We start from the raw sequence: 21,133 nt of genomic DNA on the forward strand, positions 1-21,133 counted from the left end.
TGTCTCCACCCCAGAGCAAAGGGCAACATCTCCTGAGTCTTGGGGCAGATTGCCCCTCTGGGGGTGATAGGACCTGGAGGGTGTTGGTGTGTGTACAGTGTTCATTTCTGTTTGTCTTCACATTGGGCGAGGGCTGTGTATTTGCATATGTGTGCATGAGGGTGGGAATGCATGTTTGTCTATATGTGTCAGGTCAGGTCGTAGACTCCACCTCTCTGGGAACATCTCAGGCCCCCCCAGGTGTGGGGGTCTATCTCCCCCACCACACTCCCTGCCGGTGGCTGATGCCCTCAGCCGTCGGTGCTTTGGTGGTTCACGGTATCCAAGGCTGGGCGCTCAAGTATGTACTGGCTCACTCCCGGTGGCTGCTTTTGCTTGTTTTCTTGTTTGTTTGTTTTTCTTCCAGCAGGTAACCCATTATAAAATAATATAATTAACAATAATAAAGATCAATCAAGTGGACCATGGCAAAGCCATAGTGATCCACTTGGAAAAATAAATCCGTTAGGCATTTTTCTTGGCCTTCAGACCATAATTCTGATAGCTACAGTGCCGAACAGGAGAGGCAAAAAAAAAAAGAGAATATCATGTAATATAATAATAATAATATATAATGTAGATCATTCAGCGTTTGACATCAGCCGAGTATACACTTTAATTTTTAAAGTTCCTGCTGTGAAAGAGCCATGAGACTGAAATCTAGAACACAAAGGGGAAAAATACAACCCCAAAAATGTATAACAAATAAAGAAAACGAGACAATATTATCTAAAATTATCAGCCAACGTTCTGGTCTGAAGCAGGAGAGGGTTGTTTCTCTAACAAAAATATGTGCAGTACTTTTTAGATCCATGCAATCTGTGTCATTACTGTGCACAAAAGGAGATCATGAGGTTTTGAACCACAGTGATGTCACATGGATGTGACTCACAGACCTGTGGATCATATGGGCAATAGGCAGGTGAGTGTTTCAGGATGTATAAGTGGCAGCTTTGGAGGCACAGTTTGTTTACCAAATGTGTTCATGACAAAATATGAAACTTTTTTTAAATATAAATTATGAATAAAATAACCCAGTAAATTCCCAGAGTTACACATAAAGTTATCCTAAAACCAGCATTTAGCAACAATTTGCGTAAATGATAAAATTCCGGATTATTTGCTTCTTTCGTCTGTTATGGTGTAATGAGTCGTAAACCCCGAGTAATTAGAGGAAACTTCGTAGGCACTGTGTTCACCATTAAATACGCAGTAACTTATGCTTACATAAAATAATCCAACATGCTGCAGAAATGTGAATAAACGTGTTTGGTTCAGGGTTTATCACCGGACATCAGCGAAAGCTCCAGCACAATGAAATGTCGCATGTTTTTCAGTTTCTCCTCCCTAACCACAAACTGCTGGGCCTCGGTCATATGACAAGGACAGATCCCTCCTCAGTGCCCTGCCCCGCGTCTTTATGCGCAGCGGCTGATAAAAAAATAAAATAGTTCCACGTAAAAGAAAAGAAAAAGACAGAAAGGCAACGTTGATTAGTAAGCTCTTCGTATACTGTTTATTTCAAGATTATTATTATTTTCTTCTTGAATACGCGTCGATTATCATCACACAGTCGACGTTAATGGGGTTTAAAACAAGGTGAGGTACGCCCCTGCGAACTACCCATTTCCTCTACGTCATGTTGTTATTGTATCCCTCCGCTGCAGTCGCACTAGGAAAACAGCTGTGGCGAGGCTAAGGCTAGCTAGCATCGTTTGTGTTTGTGTGTCCGCGATTCGAGTCAGTTCTTAAGAAACCCGTACCACCGCGGAGTGACCGACTTGTTGTCTGTCATCTCTTTCAAAGATGAAGTTTCAGTACAAAGAAGAGCATCCCTTTGAGAAGAGGCGGTCCGAAGGCGAGAAAATAAGAAAGAAGTATCCGGACAGGGTGCCAGTAAGTAGCTAACGTTAGCACCTTGACAGCTAGCTAGGTTGCCTTGCTGTCAGGCTAATTTCGTTATGCTCACTGTTTTATTTTTATTACTAATTTAATCTTAAAATCTAAATGTGATATTGTAGTGAGATTTTACCCACAATATATTGCTTAGTTTGTTTACTGCCACGTTGTAACCGCCACACATGGTAGCTAACAACGGCAGAGGTTAAGTAGGAATTTCGGCCGCTGTGAGCAGGCCAGCAGGTGATCTCCGTGTTATTTTTCCGTGAATCATCATTGGTGGCCAAATAATGGTGGTTATGACTGTGACGGCGGTTACGGTGAAGACATGCAGGTGTGCACAGACTCTTTTAGTGGTCTGTAGCTGGATGTCGAAACGCAGTAGAGCGCCTTAAAATAGATGCTGTCAACAAAACGGGGTTGTTTACGTCGCCCAGCTTCTTGCAGATAAATCATAAAGGCTTTCCCCAGTTAGTCTGGCCTATCGAGGCCGTCTGTGTCACAACTATCAGCTGATTTAATGTGGGGATTTCGGGTTTTTCCTGTTAAGTATGACGAAATTCACTTGCCTTTCAATCATGATCACTTTTAAGCTTTTGTTTTACAGTCCTTCAATCGTAGTTTGATTGAAGGACGTAGCTACAACAAACAATTAACTATCGTAGTCAATTAACCACTGCTTATTTTCTCTATTAATTGAATACTTATTTGGTCACTAAATGGTGAAAACAGTCCATAACAACTTCCCAAAGACCCAGAGAACATTCACAGATGTCGTGTTTTGTATGATCATTTTAATTAAAACGATCATTCACCATCATAAAATGGTACTGACAAAAAATGCACATCAGGTGCTAATAATTAAAAAAAAAGGGGGGGGGGGGGACGCTGATTAATTGTGCAGTCAGTGTTTACCGTGTGGGCAAGTGATATTTTACCAGACCTATTTTTAGACTGGAGAGAGACTTAAAGAGGTTTAGTAGGGAAGGCGTTCAAAAATTAAACCACACATCTGATAGCCGGGGTGTTAATATACCAGGTTCTTTCTAACACTGAAATACTTTTGTGAAATATAATCTGTGTTATATTAAACACTTCGTCTGGGTTTGATGTGCCTGGCCTCGCTTGACTGACAGTTTGGTACACTCTCAGATCCCTTTTCTGAGACAATGAAGCGAACACCATATTGCAGCCTTTGTAATAAAAACATGTTGTACACCTGTTTTGTTTTTTGTTTTTTTTTTTTTTTGTTTTTTAAATTTTGTTTTTCTAACCTTTAGGTAATTGTGGAGAAAGCACCCAAAGCCAGAATAGGAGATCTGGACAAGAAGAAGTACCTTGTCCCCTCTGACCTGACGGGTAAACATTGCCTTGGAGTATAAAAAGTTGTTGACTTCTATTTTAGAGTGGTAATGTCACATCTTAAATTTCTACTATTACATATTCTCTTTCATCAGTGGGTCAGTTTTACTTCCTCATCCGGAAAAGAATCCACTTGCGAGCTGAGGACGCGCTCTTCTTCTTTGTAAACAACGTCATTCCACCCACCTCAGCTACCATGGGATTGTTGTACCAGGCAAGAGTCCTGTTAAGCTTCCTGCTCACTCAAATGCTCTCACATTATGGCTTAACCAGCATGTTGCCTTTGGTTGTTCCTCCTTAGCCTCTCCCTACATTATTGATATTGCGCTAACTTGTTTTTTCTTTTTTCCCCTCCCATCAGGAGCATCATGAAGAGGACTTTTTCCTCTACATTGCCTACAGTGATGAGAGTGTGTATGGGGACAGCCAAAGGGAAATCTGATCCCACTTCAACCACTACCCACCTTTCTGAGACCTCCACATCCATTCATTCATTTAAATATTAAATCCAGCTCAGCAGCCTACAGTTCCCAGAGTGAATATGTCAAATGCACTTTCACCACCCATACACCACCCTCTCGCATCCAATTCTGTCTTTATTACTCTGCAGTCTGAATTGTATTTGTCTCCCGCTTTTCTTTTCAACAGTAACTAAGTGGTCTCATGGCCAGTTCAATTTCTAGTATCAAAACCGATCGTACTTTACTTAAAAACAATGAGAGAGATTAATGAAATAATACTAGAAATAGGCCTTTACTATAGCTACTCTGGGTTTAAGGGAGAAAGGGTTTAAATTGGATGTTATTTAGAATGAACGCAAATGTTGTTTGTTCAGTTTTGTTAGGTTGAGTTTAGGCTGAGAAATGAAAGGGAAAGAACTCTTTCACTAGGAAAAAACAAACTAAAGTGGCAAAATTTATTTAAAAGCATGTTAAGGAGAATTTAGCTTGCTACTCTGCATTGGACCTTTGCAAGGAGTATAATAGAATTCAGACTAAATAATCATCCTCTGCTTTCAGTGGTAAGACTATTATGTTGACTGCTAATGATTATTGTTGTTATTGTTGTTAATTTTTAGATGGCTTACTTTCTAAGGATCGTGTAAAGCTGAGTGCAATTTTTTTCTTCTTTTTTTTTTTAAGTTTTTTTTTTTTTTTTTTTTTGTAAGAAGAAAAATTACAATTGAACTCTGTATACAGCTGCGTAACTGGCTCTTTCTCTCTATTCATGACCATACATAATAAAATGTGATTTAAAAACTACCTGCTGTTTGTCTTTTTTGTCCCTTTGCTACAGGGTAACAAATAATTACACTTTTATTAATTTTTTTTAGCCATGTGAGTTGTGGCTTTCAATGTAATGTTTCATTACATTGGTTAATTTGATGCTGTGCGCTTCAAGGGAGTTACAGTTTGCACAACATACAAAAACATGAACCTGTGATTTAGTTCATTTTTCTTCTGGTTGCGTGGGTTGCTTTATCATATCAGCTTCTATTGCTGCACTGATAATCTGACTTGCAAAGTCATGCATGTCCACGTGTATGTTTATAATTTTTGTTATATGCAAGAAAGCCATTTGACTCCAACATCTATTCTTTCCTCCACCTGCTTTCTTTAAGGGTTACAAAAGTAGACTGGCATACAAAAAATAAACGTTGGGAAGGAAGCTCTGATGTGTCTCGGTTGGTAGGATAGGTTTTCTACTAATCAGAGTTGGTAGTTTGATCCCTCGCTTCTCTAGCCTACAAGTCAAAGTATGTTTAGCCAAGATACTAAATCCCAACTTGACCTCAGTGCATTTATGAAAAGGAAAGTGTTTGGGTGAATGAGACTTGCAGTTAGTAAGTACTTTGATCTAATAGTTAAATAGTTCTGTGTAAGTAGCAAATAACAAAGAAGCTAGTATGTAATGGAAGTATTAAAACATTTCAGACGGGGGAAAAATAAAGCGGAACATGTAATTTACTGTTGTAAGTAATGAGGTAAACATTTTACTCATGTTTTGCCAATAAAATCAAATTGGTTAGCCCACATTCAGCACAAGGAGGCTTTGGTGTTTCCTAAATCTTTCCGTTGATAGGAAATCAAATATTTGAACTGTAAAACTGTCAAATCAAGCATCAAGAAATAAAAACACGACATACACAAAACTGCTTGGAAGTTTCATTTTGCTGACGTCAACGTGAGATTCGCCGCATTGCACTTCCAAACTACAACTCCCAAAGTGCACTTCGAAGCGTGACCGCGTTCTTTGAACCGGAAATGCAACAGCGTCACCGGTCTGGAAATCGCTCCGTCTGTTTATGTTTTGTGGGAGAAGTTTTGATTTTTATCTGTTTTAACCGCTCGAGTGCTATCAAGCTAAAAACCGCCAGACGGTTAGATTCTTATTAAAAGACTCACAACGAAATAAAAGTAAGCTTTTTACAGTTTTATCAGCACTGAATTCAAAGTAGACCATGTAGGATAAAATACGTAACGCAGTAAAGTGCTCTGCAGCTAGCCTCGCTAGCTAGCGTTTTTTCCCGGTTAAGTTTAAATATGTAATTTTTGTTAGGGGTTTACACATGTAAGCTAAATCACTTGTTATATTAAATTACTATGCTTTCCGTTGGTGCATTTTACTCTAAATATCGTCATGTATTGGGAGGTACAGCTATCTGTGCTAACTTAGGCCGATATCGGCTAGCTAGCGAGGCCTGTGGTTGTTACACCTGTTTGAGTGAGCGTAGATGCACACTTTGGTGTAGTTTAATGAACTTTAAATATTTCCTCTGACCTTGTCGATTCATTACTGACATTTTGACCCACACCAGCTGGCCCCTCCACTGCCTGTCACAATGCCCGCCCTGCTTGAGAGACCCAAGCTGTCCAACGCGATGGCCAGAGCTCTCCACAAACACATAATGAGGGAAAGAGAGCGCAAGAGACAAGGTGCTTTCTCATTTTGTGTGTGTGTATGTGTGTATGCGCTTTAAAAAGTATTTTAGCCCTACTGTGTCACATCTGACACCTTTAAGGATTCTTGTAGAAATAAGCAAGCACTGTTAAGACGCTGAGCTGTGTTTGGATAGGTAATACCCCTGGTCACAATTAAATATCAGCCAACCAGAGTATGAATTGTTTGTAGCATTTAGTCAATAAAACAAATTAACTTTTCATGTTCATTCTTTGTAATTCTGTAAAATTTGACTAAGATCTGCCTCATTTAGATTCAAGTCCTATGTTTATGCATATATTCTTCGAATAATCTATCCATCCATGATTGTGATTTACTGTGTAATAATACACTCACCTGCTGGTTTGTTAGGTACAAATTTATAATCATCCAGTGCATTTACCATATCGACATGGTCAAGACGACCCACTGAAGTTCAAATTGAGCATCAGAATGAGGAAAAAATGTGATTTAAATGACTTTGCTAAAACAATTTTACAACCAAGGTGTCACTGAATGGACAACACGTCAAACCATGAGGCAGATGGGTTAAAGCAGCACAGGGCACTGCTCCTATCAGCTAAGAACAGGAAACTGAAGCTACAGTTTGCACAGGCTCACCAACATTTTGCAACAGTAGACTGACAAAAAAACCCAGACATTTGCTGAGTGTCAGTTTCTACTGCAATATTCAGATGGTAGGCTCACTTTTAGGTGTAAACGGCATAAGAGTATGATTCCATCCTGCTTTGTATCAATGGTGCAATTATATGGTGATTTTTCTCTTTGCACATGGTGGACCTCTTAGTACAAATTAAGAGTCGTCAGCCTGAGTATTATTCATGAACATGTGCGTCTGCATGTCTCAAAACTCAAATCAAATTGAAACTGATTTCTTGAACATGACAGTGAGTTCACTGTAGTTAAACTACATCCACAGTCACCAGATCTTAATTTAATAGAGCACCTTGGGATGCGGTGGAACAAGAGATTCACATCATGAATGTGCAGCAGGTGTGTGATGTGCCATGTCAACATGGACCATTTCTGAGGAACGTTTACAGCACATCATTGAATATGTCCAGTGAAGAATTAAGACAGTTTTAAAAGAATAAAGGGGTTCAACCCTATAATAGTAAAATGTACCCAAAAAATTGCCTGGTGAGTGTATATGTTATAGCTGTCTGCCTGCAACCTATTCTTTGGTCATAGATCTAAAAGGCAATCAAAAAAAAGTAGCTACACTATACTCACTTTAATAAATAAACCTTTTTCAGAGGAGGAAGAGGTGGATAAAATGATGGAGCAGAAGATGAAGGAAGAGGAAGAGAGGAAGAGGACAAAAGAGATAGAGGAGAGGATGTCCTTGGAGGAAACAAAAGAACAGGTTTGAAATGTGACATTTCAGCTAGTTTGTGCTCCCAGCTCTATACAAAACAAAGTCTGTGTGTTCTTACACCATGATTTCCTCAAATAAACATCAGGTGATGAAGATGGGGGAAAAACTTCAGGGACTTCAAGAAGAGAAACATCAGCTCTTTTTACAGCTCAAGAAAGTTCTCCACGAAGAGGAGAAAAGACGAAGAAAAGAGCAGAGGTTTATATATATATATACTTCACTTAGTTGGTTGTTTTGTCAAAGGATTGTTAATTGTCGGTTAAGCTTTTTGGTCTCCCTCTTTAGTGATATTACAACTTTGACATCAGCGAGCTACCAGCAGAGTCTGCCCATGCACCCAGGACAGCACCTCCTCGGCATTCAAGGTGAGAAAAGTTCCAGGTTCTGCGCGTTGCCAGAGTCGTCATTGTTTTTCATATAGTGACATTCTCCTTTTCTCTCCTTCAGGCAATCCAGTCAGCCACAGCAGACCTGGCCCACTGCTCGGAGAAAGGAGCAAACAGCTGTTCCCAGCTGCTGTCCTCCCTGTGAGTAAAAGGAGTGTTCCAGTTAAAGAATTTATAAAATATAATACAATCTATATAATACGCTTCTTACAGTCTTTACATGTGCATGTCGTCCTCTTTTAGGCACGTCATTATCAGACGCCTGGCTTCAGCTCAAGCTCCGCAGAGCACGGCCAGTTCAGCGGAGGTCAGGGGGTCCATGAGCCCTACGGAGTGGCTCAGGGTCAGCATCCTTCCAGCTACGCCCCTGGACCCTCAGTGCCAGTCAGTTTCGCAAGCAGCTCTCAGATCAGAGGTAAGATGAGATAAGATTTCTTTGCTGTCAATGTGTACAGTGGTACAGTAAAATTTTGGGTAATGTGTCACAGTGACATGACTTACATATTTTATCATATACACGATAAAAAAACTGTATAAGACAGGAAGAAACAGGAAATGAGGGAGTGAAATAAGATGCAGTGTCATAAGGCACCAGGTCAAAAATGATTACAAAAAATTATAATAAACATGGATGGATTGATGGATGATGATGTGCATCACAGTACACAAACATGCGTTATACACTAGTTGTAATTGTGTAAGAGGTCATTTTGTCCTTTAATGTTCAAACAATGTTCTCTAGTGGCACAGTGAACACGCAAAGAAATGAATTATCAGCATCACGTGTGCGATTCCTCCATCTTTACTTGGATTTCAGGAGTTGACATAGAAATCAATCTGAGCCGGTTGCAGGCTGCTGTGTCAGGCTGGGCTTGTTGAAATATAGTTTGGCAGTCGAGACGGAGGGTATAGCCTTTATTCAAAGGTTAAGGAAGGCATTCTAGTAGTTTTAAGGCTATATCCTTATCAGAGTCTTGACAGTAATAAGCATGATACACATAAATATAGCTAAAGTTAAACTAATATATGTAATTGTTTGAGTCCATATATGGTTCAGAGAACATTATGTGTGTGAGTGTGTGACCTCAGGTAAGCAGTGGATCATGTATGTGTGTGTCTGTGTGTAGTCTGAGTCATCAAGCTTCATTCTGGGCCTGCTTCAGAGCCCTGTGGATGTTTGAATTTTAAAAGAAAGGGAAGATTGTCCAACCAATCAGAAGTTAGAAACAGTGCTGGTATTTTAATATGTGTTCATTGGCGTAAAGAGAAATGCTTTTGACGAGCAAGATGCATGTTTTAGTAGGCTGAGCCCATCTCAGCCCACAGGTGCCGCCAGTCTTTGCTGGTTTCAACTATGAAATCATTTCTCGCAGTTTGAAACTCTCCTCTCAAACAGTCTAAGCGCTAAACTGACAGTCCAGCCGACAGCTATCGTTTGATCAAAGCGCCCTGATTTCAGCCAAAAAATAAAATCCCCCACTGAGTGCGAAGTCATTTTTCTTTAAGCTTGTATTTTTCAAGTGTGGATGCACCGTGGAGTTGGTGGTATGCTATTTAGATGCTGCTGTGGCGTCAGTAATGTCAGAAACCCGCTGATTGATCATTAAAACAATCAGATCACAGTGAGATGTATTGATTGTAATGACTTTGCCTTTTTCGCCACAGGCGCATCTGCATTTCAAGCAATGCAGTACCTCCCTCACCAGCAGGCTGGTTACCCTGTTCACTTCACCTCCCAGCAAGGTGAGTTTCACTGCTGTAAATTATACCTATGTCTAATTCCACGATCTACATAACATTCAGAGGAGTTGTAATCTGACCATCTTCTGCAGGATACATCCCTGGAGCAGGAATACCCCTGCAGAAGCAGCTGGAACATGCTAACCAACAGTCGGGCTTTACTGACGCAGTAAGACCATTTCAGCTTTAGATGCTGCGAAGCAGAAATAGCAGATGTTGCTGGAATATTAGACAAACACAAAAATAAACTCTGTGACATGCGATCGTCTAAATAATAGACGTTATCCATTAGCTGACCACAGTTTTCCTTCCGTCATGTCAGAGTGGTTTGAGGCCCATGCACCCCCCAGCCATGCATCCTTCCACCCCAGGTCTGCTGCCCACATCGTCGATGGCGGTCCAGATTCCTACTGCAAAGGTGAACCCCCAAAACACACGCACCATTTGTTTTTAATCCTGTGTTATGTGGCCAAGTAACTTGTATATTGCTTGTTTTTCTTGTGAATATATTCAGTATAAGTAAAGTCTGAGCTGCTACAGTGTGATTATGTTCATTAATGTTCTGCTTCTTGTCTGTCTTGTGATCATGGTTCCTCTTTCCTTCCCCAGGCTCCGTTCCAGAGCTCTCCCCAGAGCGCTCCCCGTCATAGCTTCCTGCCCCACAGCCAAAGCGGGCAGAGGTTTTACCACCACGGCAAGTAGAGGATCAAACTCACCGGTGCTCAGATTTCCGAAGTCCACTCAAGATTCTGGCGATCCTGTTGGCGCTTAAATAGCTTTCTATCTTTTTTCTTTTTTTGTAAGTAGGTTGGATTATGCCACATGATCTGTTTTATTCCTTGTATAGTTTTTTCTTTAGCTTTGTTTTAATGTTGTTAATAAGCTACTAAGCAGCTCTTCAACATATGTGCTCTGAGCTTCAGACTCATATTTTACTTCAATTAATGTTGTTATTTTACTTGCACTGTGAAGCCATCATCGAGGTGCTTATGTGCGTTTAACTGTTAGTAACACTGATAAAAGCCAGACTACACGGTCCAGAGCCGGTCCTTCATATCCACAGTGACACCAGGGGTGTGTCCAGTGTGTCTGGAGTTCCTTTGCTCACTATCAAGTAGCAGAAAGTGGAAGAGAACGTGTACAGTATTTGGATTTAATTGATGTTTCTGATTTGTCTCTCTCTCACACACACAAACACACACATTGATGAACACTACTACAGTCTAAATACTTCAGATTAACTGAAAGATTGTTTCAATGTGTTACCAGAAAGTAAGAGAGCCATTTTCTGCCCCAAGTTTTTCCCATCATCCCTCACAGCTTCAATCAGGTTTAGGTCTGGTCTAATTTTTTTAAGCTTTTGCTTAAATGTTGTTAAATAAACAATAAGCAACAGCCAACAGTTTGTGTCGTCTTTATTTGTTTTGGCCAAGAAGACATTCTGCACAGTTTGGACTGGCTGTATGAACACAAAGTAAGGACACCAAACCGCCACGACTCGTCCGCCTCCGAATCACTGCTCACAGTTTGTGAGTACGACAAATAATACTCCAAACAGTGAAGTGAAACGTTTTGGCTAGCAGACTTTAAAACAGAAAAAATAATTTCTCCTTGAAGAGGATTGGTTTCTTGTCTCTCTTTGACGGGTCTCTTTAAACCTTTAGACAAAAACACGCTGAACCTTGGTGTGCCATGTTGATAACCCAAACTAATAATGATATGACGGCAGAAGGAGGGGGCGGGGCTTGTAGGGGCCCGGTGCTGAAATGGTGACATACAGAAATACAAAATCGAGGCATGTATTTACTCCTGTATGGTACATGCTCAGCAAGCCTCAACAGAACAATGCAGGTGTGGAGTTGAAGCCCTTTATAAATCGGGGACAAATAATAATAATAGTCATGACTTTAACAGCTTGTAAGTAGCTACTCAATCATACACCACCTCCATCATTTGTGAGACCTACCACTACGCCTGGACACGTGTATGTACATGGAGTATGTTTTTTTGTTTTTTTTTAACTGTTTGACATTTCCAATGATTTATTAACTAATTGAACCCGAAGCAGGGACAGAAAACTGTGAGAGGGAGAGAGTATGAAAAACAAAGAGGGAGAATAACTGACGAGGCAATATCCCCTCCTTTCCCAGGTCCAGTGCATCTCGATTACCCCTGAAACAGAATTGGAAGAAGGGAGGGAGGAATGAGAAGAAAGAGGAAAGGAGAAGTCAGGAAGGAGGATGCTTAAGAAAAAAAAAAAAATAATAAATAAATATATACATATATATCTAGAGATGTACTTTAATGAGATGGTTTAACTGGCCTCTGCAGAGGAAACCTTGCACAGAAAACAGTGACTTTATTCTACAGCCCACAGTGTGGAGGCGAATTACAGGAAAGAAAGTGCATAAACAGGTTTGACCCGACAATTACAACAGGGCTGCGAGCTGCTTCTTAAGAAACACAGGAAGTAACAGGCTGTAAAATAAAGTGTAACCCACAGGAAAAAAGATGAACACTGATCAAATATTACAATATTAACTTTCAGCTTTTCATTTATATTTATACATAAAGAATGATACACATGCTCTTAATAGTGTTACTGTGAAACACAAGTTTGACAAACTTGTATATGTTTTTCTTGGGTTTGTGGTGTTTTCTATCCATCTAGATTGTTCTGGCATGAGTTGCCCAGTTCTGGCTGTAGAGATAACCTGAATGTGATGATCATAGTTCCAAAATAATGTATTTATATAACCAAGAAGTAAAGTATCTGAACAGAAATTATGACCTGGCTGTGAGTAAAAAAAAGTCCACATGCCTCGATGTGGGCAGTTTAATGTAGGGACTATTTTCTTTCTGAGGTTCCAATTTGAACCCTGCGACCCACGAAGCATGCTGTGTTTGCAGTCAAACCTGATCACGGTGCGACGACAACATGCTGATGTTTCCACGAAGAATGGAGTTCCCTTATTTCAAAGCAAGAATGCAGATCATATTACTGCAGTGAAGCAGCTTAGTGTCTGCTTTGTTTTTTGCTACAAGGTGGCCGTGTAAACACCGCTACACAAAGTCTACTCCACGCACACAGAAAATTATTATTTATTTTATTTTAATATCAACACTTTTATATCAGTTACATTTCTCTACAAGTAGGGGAGACCGGGGATAGTTGTAATGTGGGTCAGTTGTAACACTTCCAATTTCTCCAATCAGGGCTAAGTTTCAAATGATGTGACTCATCCTGTGCATGCCCAACTCAGTTCTGCTATCACATGTGAAAAATCAGCACATTTTGTCAAACACAGACAATTTAACACGAAAAAAAGTCATTTGTATGCCAAAAAGTAAGTTTTTCTACTTTATTTCATTTTCTAATAGCATTATCTGCTTTGCAGTTAAACTCATCAAACTTAAATTATGTTATTTGTATGTCTATGAGGATATATTCTGTGTAGGTCTTTAGTGCTAATGTTTTAGCTGTTGGCTGTAATGTTAGCTAGTTCATGGCTATATGAGTCTGTGTCAGTTGTAACAGCAACAGTCTGGGTTAGTTGTAACAATAATGCAGATGTTACAACTTACCACACTATTACTTTAACTTATATTAAACAAGTTGGGGCAACGACATCAGCAGAGAGAGGTTCACTGGTCGCTTTTGTATATGCGGTTAATGCCATTGGCAACACAATTCCTCCACTGTTTGTGTTCCCACACATACATTATGCAGACCACTGTGTCAGAGATGGACCAGTAGGAAGTATTGGTAGTGGAAATAAATCAAGATGGGTGCAAGAAACAGATTTCCTCATCTTTCTGAAGCACTTTGCAAACCACACCAAGGAAAGCCATGATAAAAAGTAATGGAATTGCGATGCTGGTGCACAACTACATTTTTTCAGCTTCATTGTTATGTTCAAAATTGGTGCAAGAGTTGTAGGTTATAATGCCCACTGAGCCAATGAGGCCAAACTCAAGGAAGACCAACCAAAATTAATGAAATATTCAGTTGCAGAAACTTCCATAATTTGTCTTTTTTGGGGGGTTGGAATATGTTCAAAAGCTAGATTTCTGCATTCTGTCACACACACACACAGCTACATAAATGGCTCTAAGTGCATTCATGTGTTGAATAAACAAAGATTACATGTTAATGTTTTGTCAGTACCCTTATTTCATTGTGTTACATTTCACCCCAGGATATGTTACAACTAACCCAGACTATGGGGTTAATTGTAACATTTCACTCTTTGTGTTTGAGGCCATACCATGCAATGGGTAATTGTGCTGCAGAGAAAATAGCTGCACTATTTAATAGCAGAGACGTGTAAATACTTTGCATTACATTTTGAATCTACTACCTTAAAAGAGCTCCAATTTACAGACAGAAATGTCAAAAATGTTACAACTATCCCCGGTCTCCCCTACATTCTGTCTTGTTTGTTGGTGAACTTCGCTTGGCTGGACTGTTAAAACTGATACTGATACTGATACTTGGTGCTTTAAAAATCCGATATTTCAATATATCGACCAATTTTTTTTATTTCACACACATGAAACATGTTGTGGTGTTTGTAGCTTTTAGTTTATCAATGTATTTTTTTTTTTAAGTTTATTGATTGTTTACGCTTTGCCCAGCTGCTTGTAGTATGCCGCATCCCAAACATTGAGTGTTTGCGAGTTACACAGTGCCCTCTGCTGGACAAACTTTGCAGCATCAACATTCGCAACATGGTTGTAGAGTGTTTCTCCCATCTCTGTTTTACTTTTACTGATAGCAAAATAACTAATAATGGCTGATAAAATACCAGCATATCACCATAATATCAATAAATCAGTCAACCTGTAGTTGCGAGCACCGCTTTTGTGCTGTCCCAGTGTTAGCATTAAAACCCTGTGATGTAATTGCCTCATTTTTATCTCTTAGCTCAGCAGGAAAATAAATCAACCACTGAGTGAGAGATCAGGATTTCAATTTGTCCTCAGTGTGTCTCCTTTTTCTTGTTCTGATCGGTCTCTCAGTTGAGAATGCTTTGCATTCTTGTAATTGACAAAATGATAATATGAAACCATTGTTGGACCTAACTTTTTCTTGTTATAAAGTCTAAGAAGAACTAAGAAGTATGTCTAATAGGCGGATGACTATTTTTCATCCAAGACTAAATATCAAGAAACATCAAAATGTTGACAAGGAAAGAAAGAATGCAGATAGCTAATTAGCCAATTATTAATAACTGCATCAACACAGGAAGAAATCTGCCAGTCATGCATTGCTTTATAGACTTTACAAGCTCAAGTTGCCTAGATAACGTAAGGTATTTATTACCAGGATATATGTAGCTCAACAGCTTGCTATGACAAGCTAGCAGTGGGCAACTTCTGACAGCTAAGCCAGGAGGATCGGTGTTTACAATTAGTTCGAGCCTCTCGCCTCAGGTACAGCCACACGTCCTTCTGCACAGCACAGTTGTAGTTCCAGAGAAACAAAATAGTTCCTACACAAAACTGCTCACAGCAAGGTAATACGATTTTTCTATTCTTTTTTTTCCTTTCCATCAATGGTGTGTGTTAGGGGACGTAACACAGTGTCATGGACGGGGCATTTAGTTCTACTGTACGATATTTCCAAAACCGGCCAACTCATGCTTAAACAGTCTGGATTCATAAACAGCACTACCGGTGGAAACACATATTTGATTTGGGGGTGAACTGTTTCTTTAAAGGGTTAGGCAAATCCACCAGGTCACCCTGCTCTGCAACCACCACCTTATACAGTATTAAATTTGAAAAAAATTTGCAGAATTTGTAACATTTTGTCATTTGACATCACTAATATATCCAGTCCAAACAAGTATATACACAAAAACACGCATTCATATTTAAAAACATGGATATTTCCAGTATAGTGCATATTGGTAATTGTAAATAATTGTAAATAAGGTCATATTTATTTATTTTCAATAATAGCAAAGGCCAAATCTGTACAGCAAACCTCAGCCTCGGATCTTGATGTCCAGAGTTGCCTTCCCCTTGCTCCACTCATGTACAACATCTGTGCATGACTTCACACACACATCGCACTAGCATGGCGCATGCTGGTGGTGCGTGGTGTAATGACCGAACTCACGCACATACATAATCTTACATGAGACGCACTCACAAGCGCAGACACACACACACACTTGTCTTCAGGCAGGCTGGGGTCAGGGCGGCGGTTGCGGGAGGAGTTAGAGAACAGCTGCGTGCTGCCACAGCCGCAGCTCTGCATTTACCTGCACGGGCTTATTTCCCCAAGGCTTTGATGCCAATCGCAGCTTCTTCATCCATTGCATTTAGAACGGTGATCTGAAAGAGCAGAAGTTCTTGTGTAAAGTGCGATCATTTAAATTCGCAACGAGGCAGCCGTGGAAACTGTCCGGTATCAGGCGCTGGAGAAAAAGGCAACAGTGCTCACCAGGATCTCCTCTCCGGCTTCATGCTTGCTCTCTATCTCCTTTCCCAGGTCTCCCTCTGGGATCTTCAGGTCCTCTCTCACCTCTCCACTGTCCTGGAGCAGGGACAGGTAGCCATCCTGGATCCCGATCAGCTGACAGAGGGCAACAACAAACAAAAAAAACAGTGGAAAAAAAGAGACAGAAGACTAAATGAATTAGGATCTTTAATCACAGCGAGACTTTATCATCTTCATCTTTCTGTTCCTTAATTAATTAACTGTAGTTTTGTTGTTAGTTTGTAAGCTTGAGTGTACTGCTGCACACAACATGGTTTAATCCAGCGTATCTGATCAACAGCGGCAGCACTCAATACTCTCTCTGGTCTCTGCACAAATATGATGTAACCTAGTTTCCATCGGTACGTGATGGGTTTGAGGTAAAAAACAAGGTTTAAGTCTACATTTGAGGAATCATTAGAACATGACAAATGTTTATTTTTCTTTTACATTATCTATAATTTTCCTCTCCCTTGACTCTCTAGAGAAACACCTGACTCTGATATATGCTCTCCTGTATTCATCTTCACCTGGTGCTGAGCATGGCTGCTGGATACTGAATATCTAAAATTACAACTCAAATGTCTTTTTGACCACCGATAAAATAACACAGAACAAATAAATGAACTAAACAAACCACAGCTCGTCAGGGTGCGAGTAAAAGCTGATTAACTGCCCATCCTGAGAACTGGGAGAGACTGAGCCGAAACTGTAAAGCTGCTGCTGCAGAACCAAAACAACATGCTGAACATGCTAAATAGCTCCATAGTGCATACAAGACATTAGTCAGTGCATTGTGCAAGAAAGTTTTCACAGGACTATGTAGCCCAGCGGCGCAAACGTCACTGCACTCTTACTGCTTCCATAAGGAATTAAGAGGGTAACAAGCATCAGATGCTGATAATGAAATGAACTTGATTAACTGATCGTCAGCAAGTTTGAGAGCTTCTATAAAAGCAGACGTTTTCACACTTTGCAGATCTAGAGCATTTAGGTGTGTGGTAACACAAAACCACAGTCGTCTCAGGAGTGCACATCCTGGGAAATTTAGCCAATAGTCAGCACTAAAGTCAAACGTCAGGACATCCGTCTGACAGCTACAGCTAACCTGGGTCATACAGCACAACAACGATCCTAAGCATTTAAATCTACAACAGAATGAGTGAAAAAGAAAATAACTAAGGTCAAAGTTCACATCAAAACTTGACTGAAATACTGTTGGAGGCTCACAAATCTGAAAGAACTGAAGTAATGTTTTAGAGAAGAGAAAATTCCTCTGCAGTGATGTGAAAGACTAATAAAATCATACAGACGAGCTGTTTCTACAAGCTATTGAATCACAGGTTGCACTTCAGGGAGTACTGGGAAAACTTCCAGGTGGATACCCAGATTAAACACGGCCAAAGTTTAAGTAAGGTCAGTATAAGGACAAGTAATCCATGTGAGCCACTGGATCACATGCTTTTCAAACCTTCTGTTTGTGAGTCACAGCCAATCAGAAAAGAAGATTTTTTAAATGAGAGAGGCACTAAAACGACACCGTAGGAGAGTGTAAGATGAAAAAGGATTAATGTAAACTTTCAGTAATGCAAAGCTACTACAGCAGAATCCAAGGATTAAAATGTTTTTGTGGAAATGAGCTTAACGGGTTTTAATTTTGGGGGGATTTCTAAACTGGGTATTTTCCCCCAGTCTACACTTTGGCTTGTCACAGCAGGTAAAGCAGGAGTGTTACTGTTAACATTATTGATGGCCCGGTTCTATTTTTAGACACCGGGAGGTCACGACTGTATCAGTGAACCAGCACCCTGAAACTGAAACAACTACAGCAAATTCCGCCTCTTCTCTCTTTGATATATCCATGCGGCGCCTTCTTGCTTTCAAATGCGCGGCTGCGTAATAAAGCCGCGGGGTTCTGTTTTCCTTCCGTGCGCTCATGAAAGATTAACAGGATATTAAAAGACGTCATTAACGGCAGCATCTCCTCTTTCCTTCTCCGCGTCCACATCTTGCAAATATTCCCTCCTCCTTTTCTCGGGAAGCAATTGCTACCTAACTGCCGACTGTCCTCGAGCAGCCGGAAAAATTCTATCAGGAAATCTTGTGCTTATTAAACAGCGACACGCATATTTGTGGTTATTGCTGTGCTGTCAAAGGCGGGGACGTTGATTTCCCGGTAATGACAAATAACGCATTCCTAATGATCAAATCAAAGCTTTCACAGAGGCAAGGAGAAGGAAAGGCTCGATTTCTAATGTCACACGAACATTAACTCAGCGTGACAGAGACGTCTTATGAAAGACGTCGCTTTGAGCGAATTCATTGTGGGAGCTGCAGAATTACTCCTACCAGCATGGGAGTCGCAGCATCTGTGTCTCACCTGGTAATCCATTCTCTTGATGTTGGGGACGTCCATGTTGTGAGTGGAGGGACAAATATCTTCATACTTCTTACCAGAGAATATGTCGATGCCAACCAAGTGCACCTGCGCACACAAACACACACAGGATGAACAATCTCCTTTCTAATGGGCGTGCAAAGAGAGCACTTCAGCTACCTGCTATCCTCTAAAAGGCATGATTTGCTAGAAATAATATTTCCAAGTTTAGTACGTGTAATTTTCCAAGTACTTGAAGAGTTGAAAGCTACAACCCTGATGAGGCACAATGTTTTTGAACAGGCTGAAAGCGTCAGTTCATATGCATCAATATTAGTGACCGTGACCTCGTGTCCATTTCAGAGATGAACGGATGACGAGCGCAGTGCTAATTCACTGACTCTCATCGCTAATTCTCCCTCAGCTGAAGCTCCAATTAAAATTATTTCAGAACTGCATTTATACTGTGTCCAGATTGGAGAAGACCTTTATTTTTTTATTTCAGTCATTATTCTTATTTTGCAGATGGATATGTCCCGGCATGAAGATCCCCTGTGTAATTCTGTACATCAGGAATTTACCGACCTTGGCGTGGCCGTGCTTGCCAGTCTTGGAGGTGGACATCTCAACAATCTTGCAGGGTCGGCCTTTCAGGACAACAAAGCCGTTTTTGCGCAGGGCAGAACACTGCATGGGGTAGGTGGCGGATGCCCCAGCATCACCAGTCTGGAAATCCAGCTCTGCATCTGCCATGCCTGCTGCAGAGGCCAAAAAAAGGAGAGTAAGGAGGTGTATGTACTTAGCATTTCAGCTAAAACTGAATCCAGTTTTAATCTTTACCAGCTTAACCGGTCCTACCAACACTGACAGCTAGAAGTGGGCGGATTGGTCTAAGTATATCGGTATCAGATCGATACAAGGATGACAGGATCAATAGTTTGTTTCTGTCTGTAGTGTTTGTGTGAATTGTGGTAGGTTTTTTTGTTTGTGTGTTTGTTTTTTGGAGTGTGTGTGGTGGGGTATACTTCAAACATGATTATGAATAATGCCTGAATCTTTTTGTGGTGACTGTCATGTCTATTTTATTTGAGCCTATAGCGCATTTAAACAACGGAAGTTGACCAAAAGTGCAAAATGCCTATGATCCAAACCTGAATAAAGAAATACTGATCATTTACGCACAATTTCTTACGTTTAGCTCACGAATCCGAACATTTTAACTTTGGGAAATCTTTCTGTGCGTACAAATGTCTAAAACTACTCCTCTCGCATTTGAAATCCATAAGTAAATCAAAGAGGCGTCTCCGTAGGGTGACTTATTAAACCCGCTTGTTGTGAAGCAAAATAAAAAAAATGTTTCGGTAAGTCACACCCCGGGTGGTAAAAGTCTGTGTGCTCACTCCGCAGTGTACTGCGGCCTAGAGCTCACAGGACGTGCCACGGCCCGTCGGCTGCGACGTCGCTGTACCCCCCGTATTCATGCGCACTGGCGGCTGCACTCTGGCCGAGGCCCTCCAGATGAAGGCGGACAGACCGCATTTTATGACCCTTAAATCCTCCGCACCATTAAGGAAAGCTTCTGCATTACAGTGGCGCCGGGAGCCCACACGCCCACAGACGTGGAAATTTGACAGAATGTTGTGCCTGTACCTCACAGTAATGACTGAGCTAATACCATGGCTACGGCAGCAGTCCGAGGATGATGCCTGCGAGTTTTTAGCTAAGTTTGTGCGCTGACTGTGAGAGTTCACAGAGGCGGTGGCAGAGTCTGCTCTCATTGACAATTTCAGCAGTGCCTTTTTTAGGATTTGAAGAGCAAAATAAATTATAATGATAATGGCGAAACGGCTATGTTTCGCTCTCCCCCCTCCAAACAAGAAACAGGGAGAAAAGCGTCAGTGTAACCAGACTGTAGCAGGATGTGATGGGTTAGCGGAGGGTGTGCTGGAGCTCTGGGTAATTAGGCTGCTGCTGGCAGCCTGAAGTTGGGGTTAAAGGGACTATAACAGGGCTTCGGACGGACATGTGCACAGGATAACTGAACTGCTCAGGCGCAAACACGCCCCGTCTGTAGGATGTTTTGATTAGGAACTCACCCTAGTGATAATGGGTCTCCTCTCCTGTGTCACTTGTCAGCCTTTCTCCCCTTATTCCTCCTCCTCCTCTTTTGCCTCTCAGTGTCCGTGCTAACGGGTCGTCTGGCCCGGAGCCTGTTTCCTCCTTGGTGGCTCGTTTGCGATGTCCCCAACTGTTTCTCTTTTTTTCCTCCAAACAAACAAACAAACAAAAAGCTATTCGCTACCTCCTTTATTCCGCTTTCATTCCGGGTCTTTTAGCACACCTGTCCTGTCCCAGAGAGCAGTTTACCTCGTAAAGAGGTACACCGCCGCTAAACTCAGCCGCCTGGCCCAAAAGAATCAGAGCCCTAAACCCCGCTATGTATGTACTGGCTGTACCCTGCACTCCACCTTCTCCGTCTCTTCCCTCATCCAGCTCCCCAC

The 21,133-nt window shown here is 41.0% G+C and overlaps 3 protein-coding genes across 4 annotated transcripts; 2 read left to right on the top strand and 1 right to left on the bottom strand.

Annotated features, from left to right (window-relative positions):
- Positions 1–1,693: 1,693 nt before the first annotated feature.
- On the top strand, positions 1,694–4,437 carry gabarapb (GABA(A) receptor-associated protein b). Its single transcript, XM_085150635.1, has 4 exons — positions 1,694–1,935; positions 3,219–3,297; positions 3,396–3,514; positions 3,662–4,437. The coding sequence occupies exons 1-4, from the start codon at positions 1,846–1,848 to the stop codon at positions 3,740–3,742; spliced, it is 369 nt and encodes a 122-aa protein (XP_085006761.1). The 5' UTR covers positions 1,694–1,845; the 3' UTR covers positions 3,743–4,437.
- Positions 4,438–5,540: 1,103 nt separating this feature from the next.
- gps2 (G protein pathway suppressor 2) lies at positions 5,541–11,165 on the top strand. Its single transcript, XM_085150546.1, has 11 exons — positions 5,541–5,717; positions 6,119–6,236; positions 7,518–7,627; positions 7,725–7,837; positions 7,925–8,004; positions 8,087–8,166; positions 8,269–8,440; positions 9,691–9,768; positions 9,858–9,934; positions 10,088–10,183; positions 10,375–11,165. The coding sequence occupies exons 2-11, from the start codon at positions 6,143–6,145 to the stop codon at positions 10,465–10,467; spliced, it is 993 nt and encodes a 330-aa protein (XP_085006672.1). The 5' UTR covers positions 5,541–5,717; positions 6,119–6,142; the 3' UTR covers positions 10,468–11,165.
- LOC146521882 (eukaryotic translation initiation factor 5A-1) lies at positions 11,166–21,133 on the bottom strand. 2 transcript variants are annotated; one of them, XM_085150609.1, is made up of 6 exons: positions 20,729–21,133; positions 19,218–19,387; positions 18,636–18,740; positions 16,220–16,351; positions 16,038–16,110; positions 11,166–11,937 (listed from the first exon to the last, which is right to left on the bottom strand). In XM_085150609.1, the coding sequence occupies exons 2-5, from the start codon at positions 19,383–19,385 to the stop codon at positions 16,048–16,050; spliced, it is 468 nt and encodes a 155-aa protein (XP_085006735.1). In that variant the 5' UTR covers positions 19,386–19,387; positions 20,729–21,133; the 3' UTR covers positions 11,166–11,937; positions 16,038–16,047. The 2 variants fall into 2 exon arrangements, with proteins under 2 accessions (XP_085006735.1, XP_085006725.1); XM_085150599.1 differs by having other exon boundaries at positions 19,218–19,390; positions 20,729–21,131.

Source organism: Neolamprologus multifasciatus, chromosome 3 (genome assembly GCF_963576455.1).
Source record: "Neolamprologus multifasciatus chromosome 3, fNeoMul1.2, whole genome shotgun sequence".
Classification (NCBI taxonomy): Eukaryota; Metazoa; Chordata; class Actinopteri; order Cichliformes; family Cichlidae; genus Neolamprologus; species Neolamprologus multifasciatus.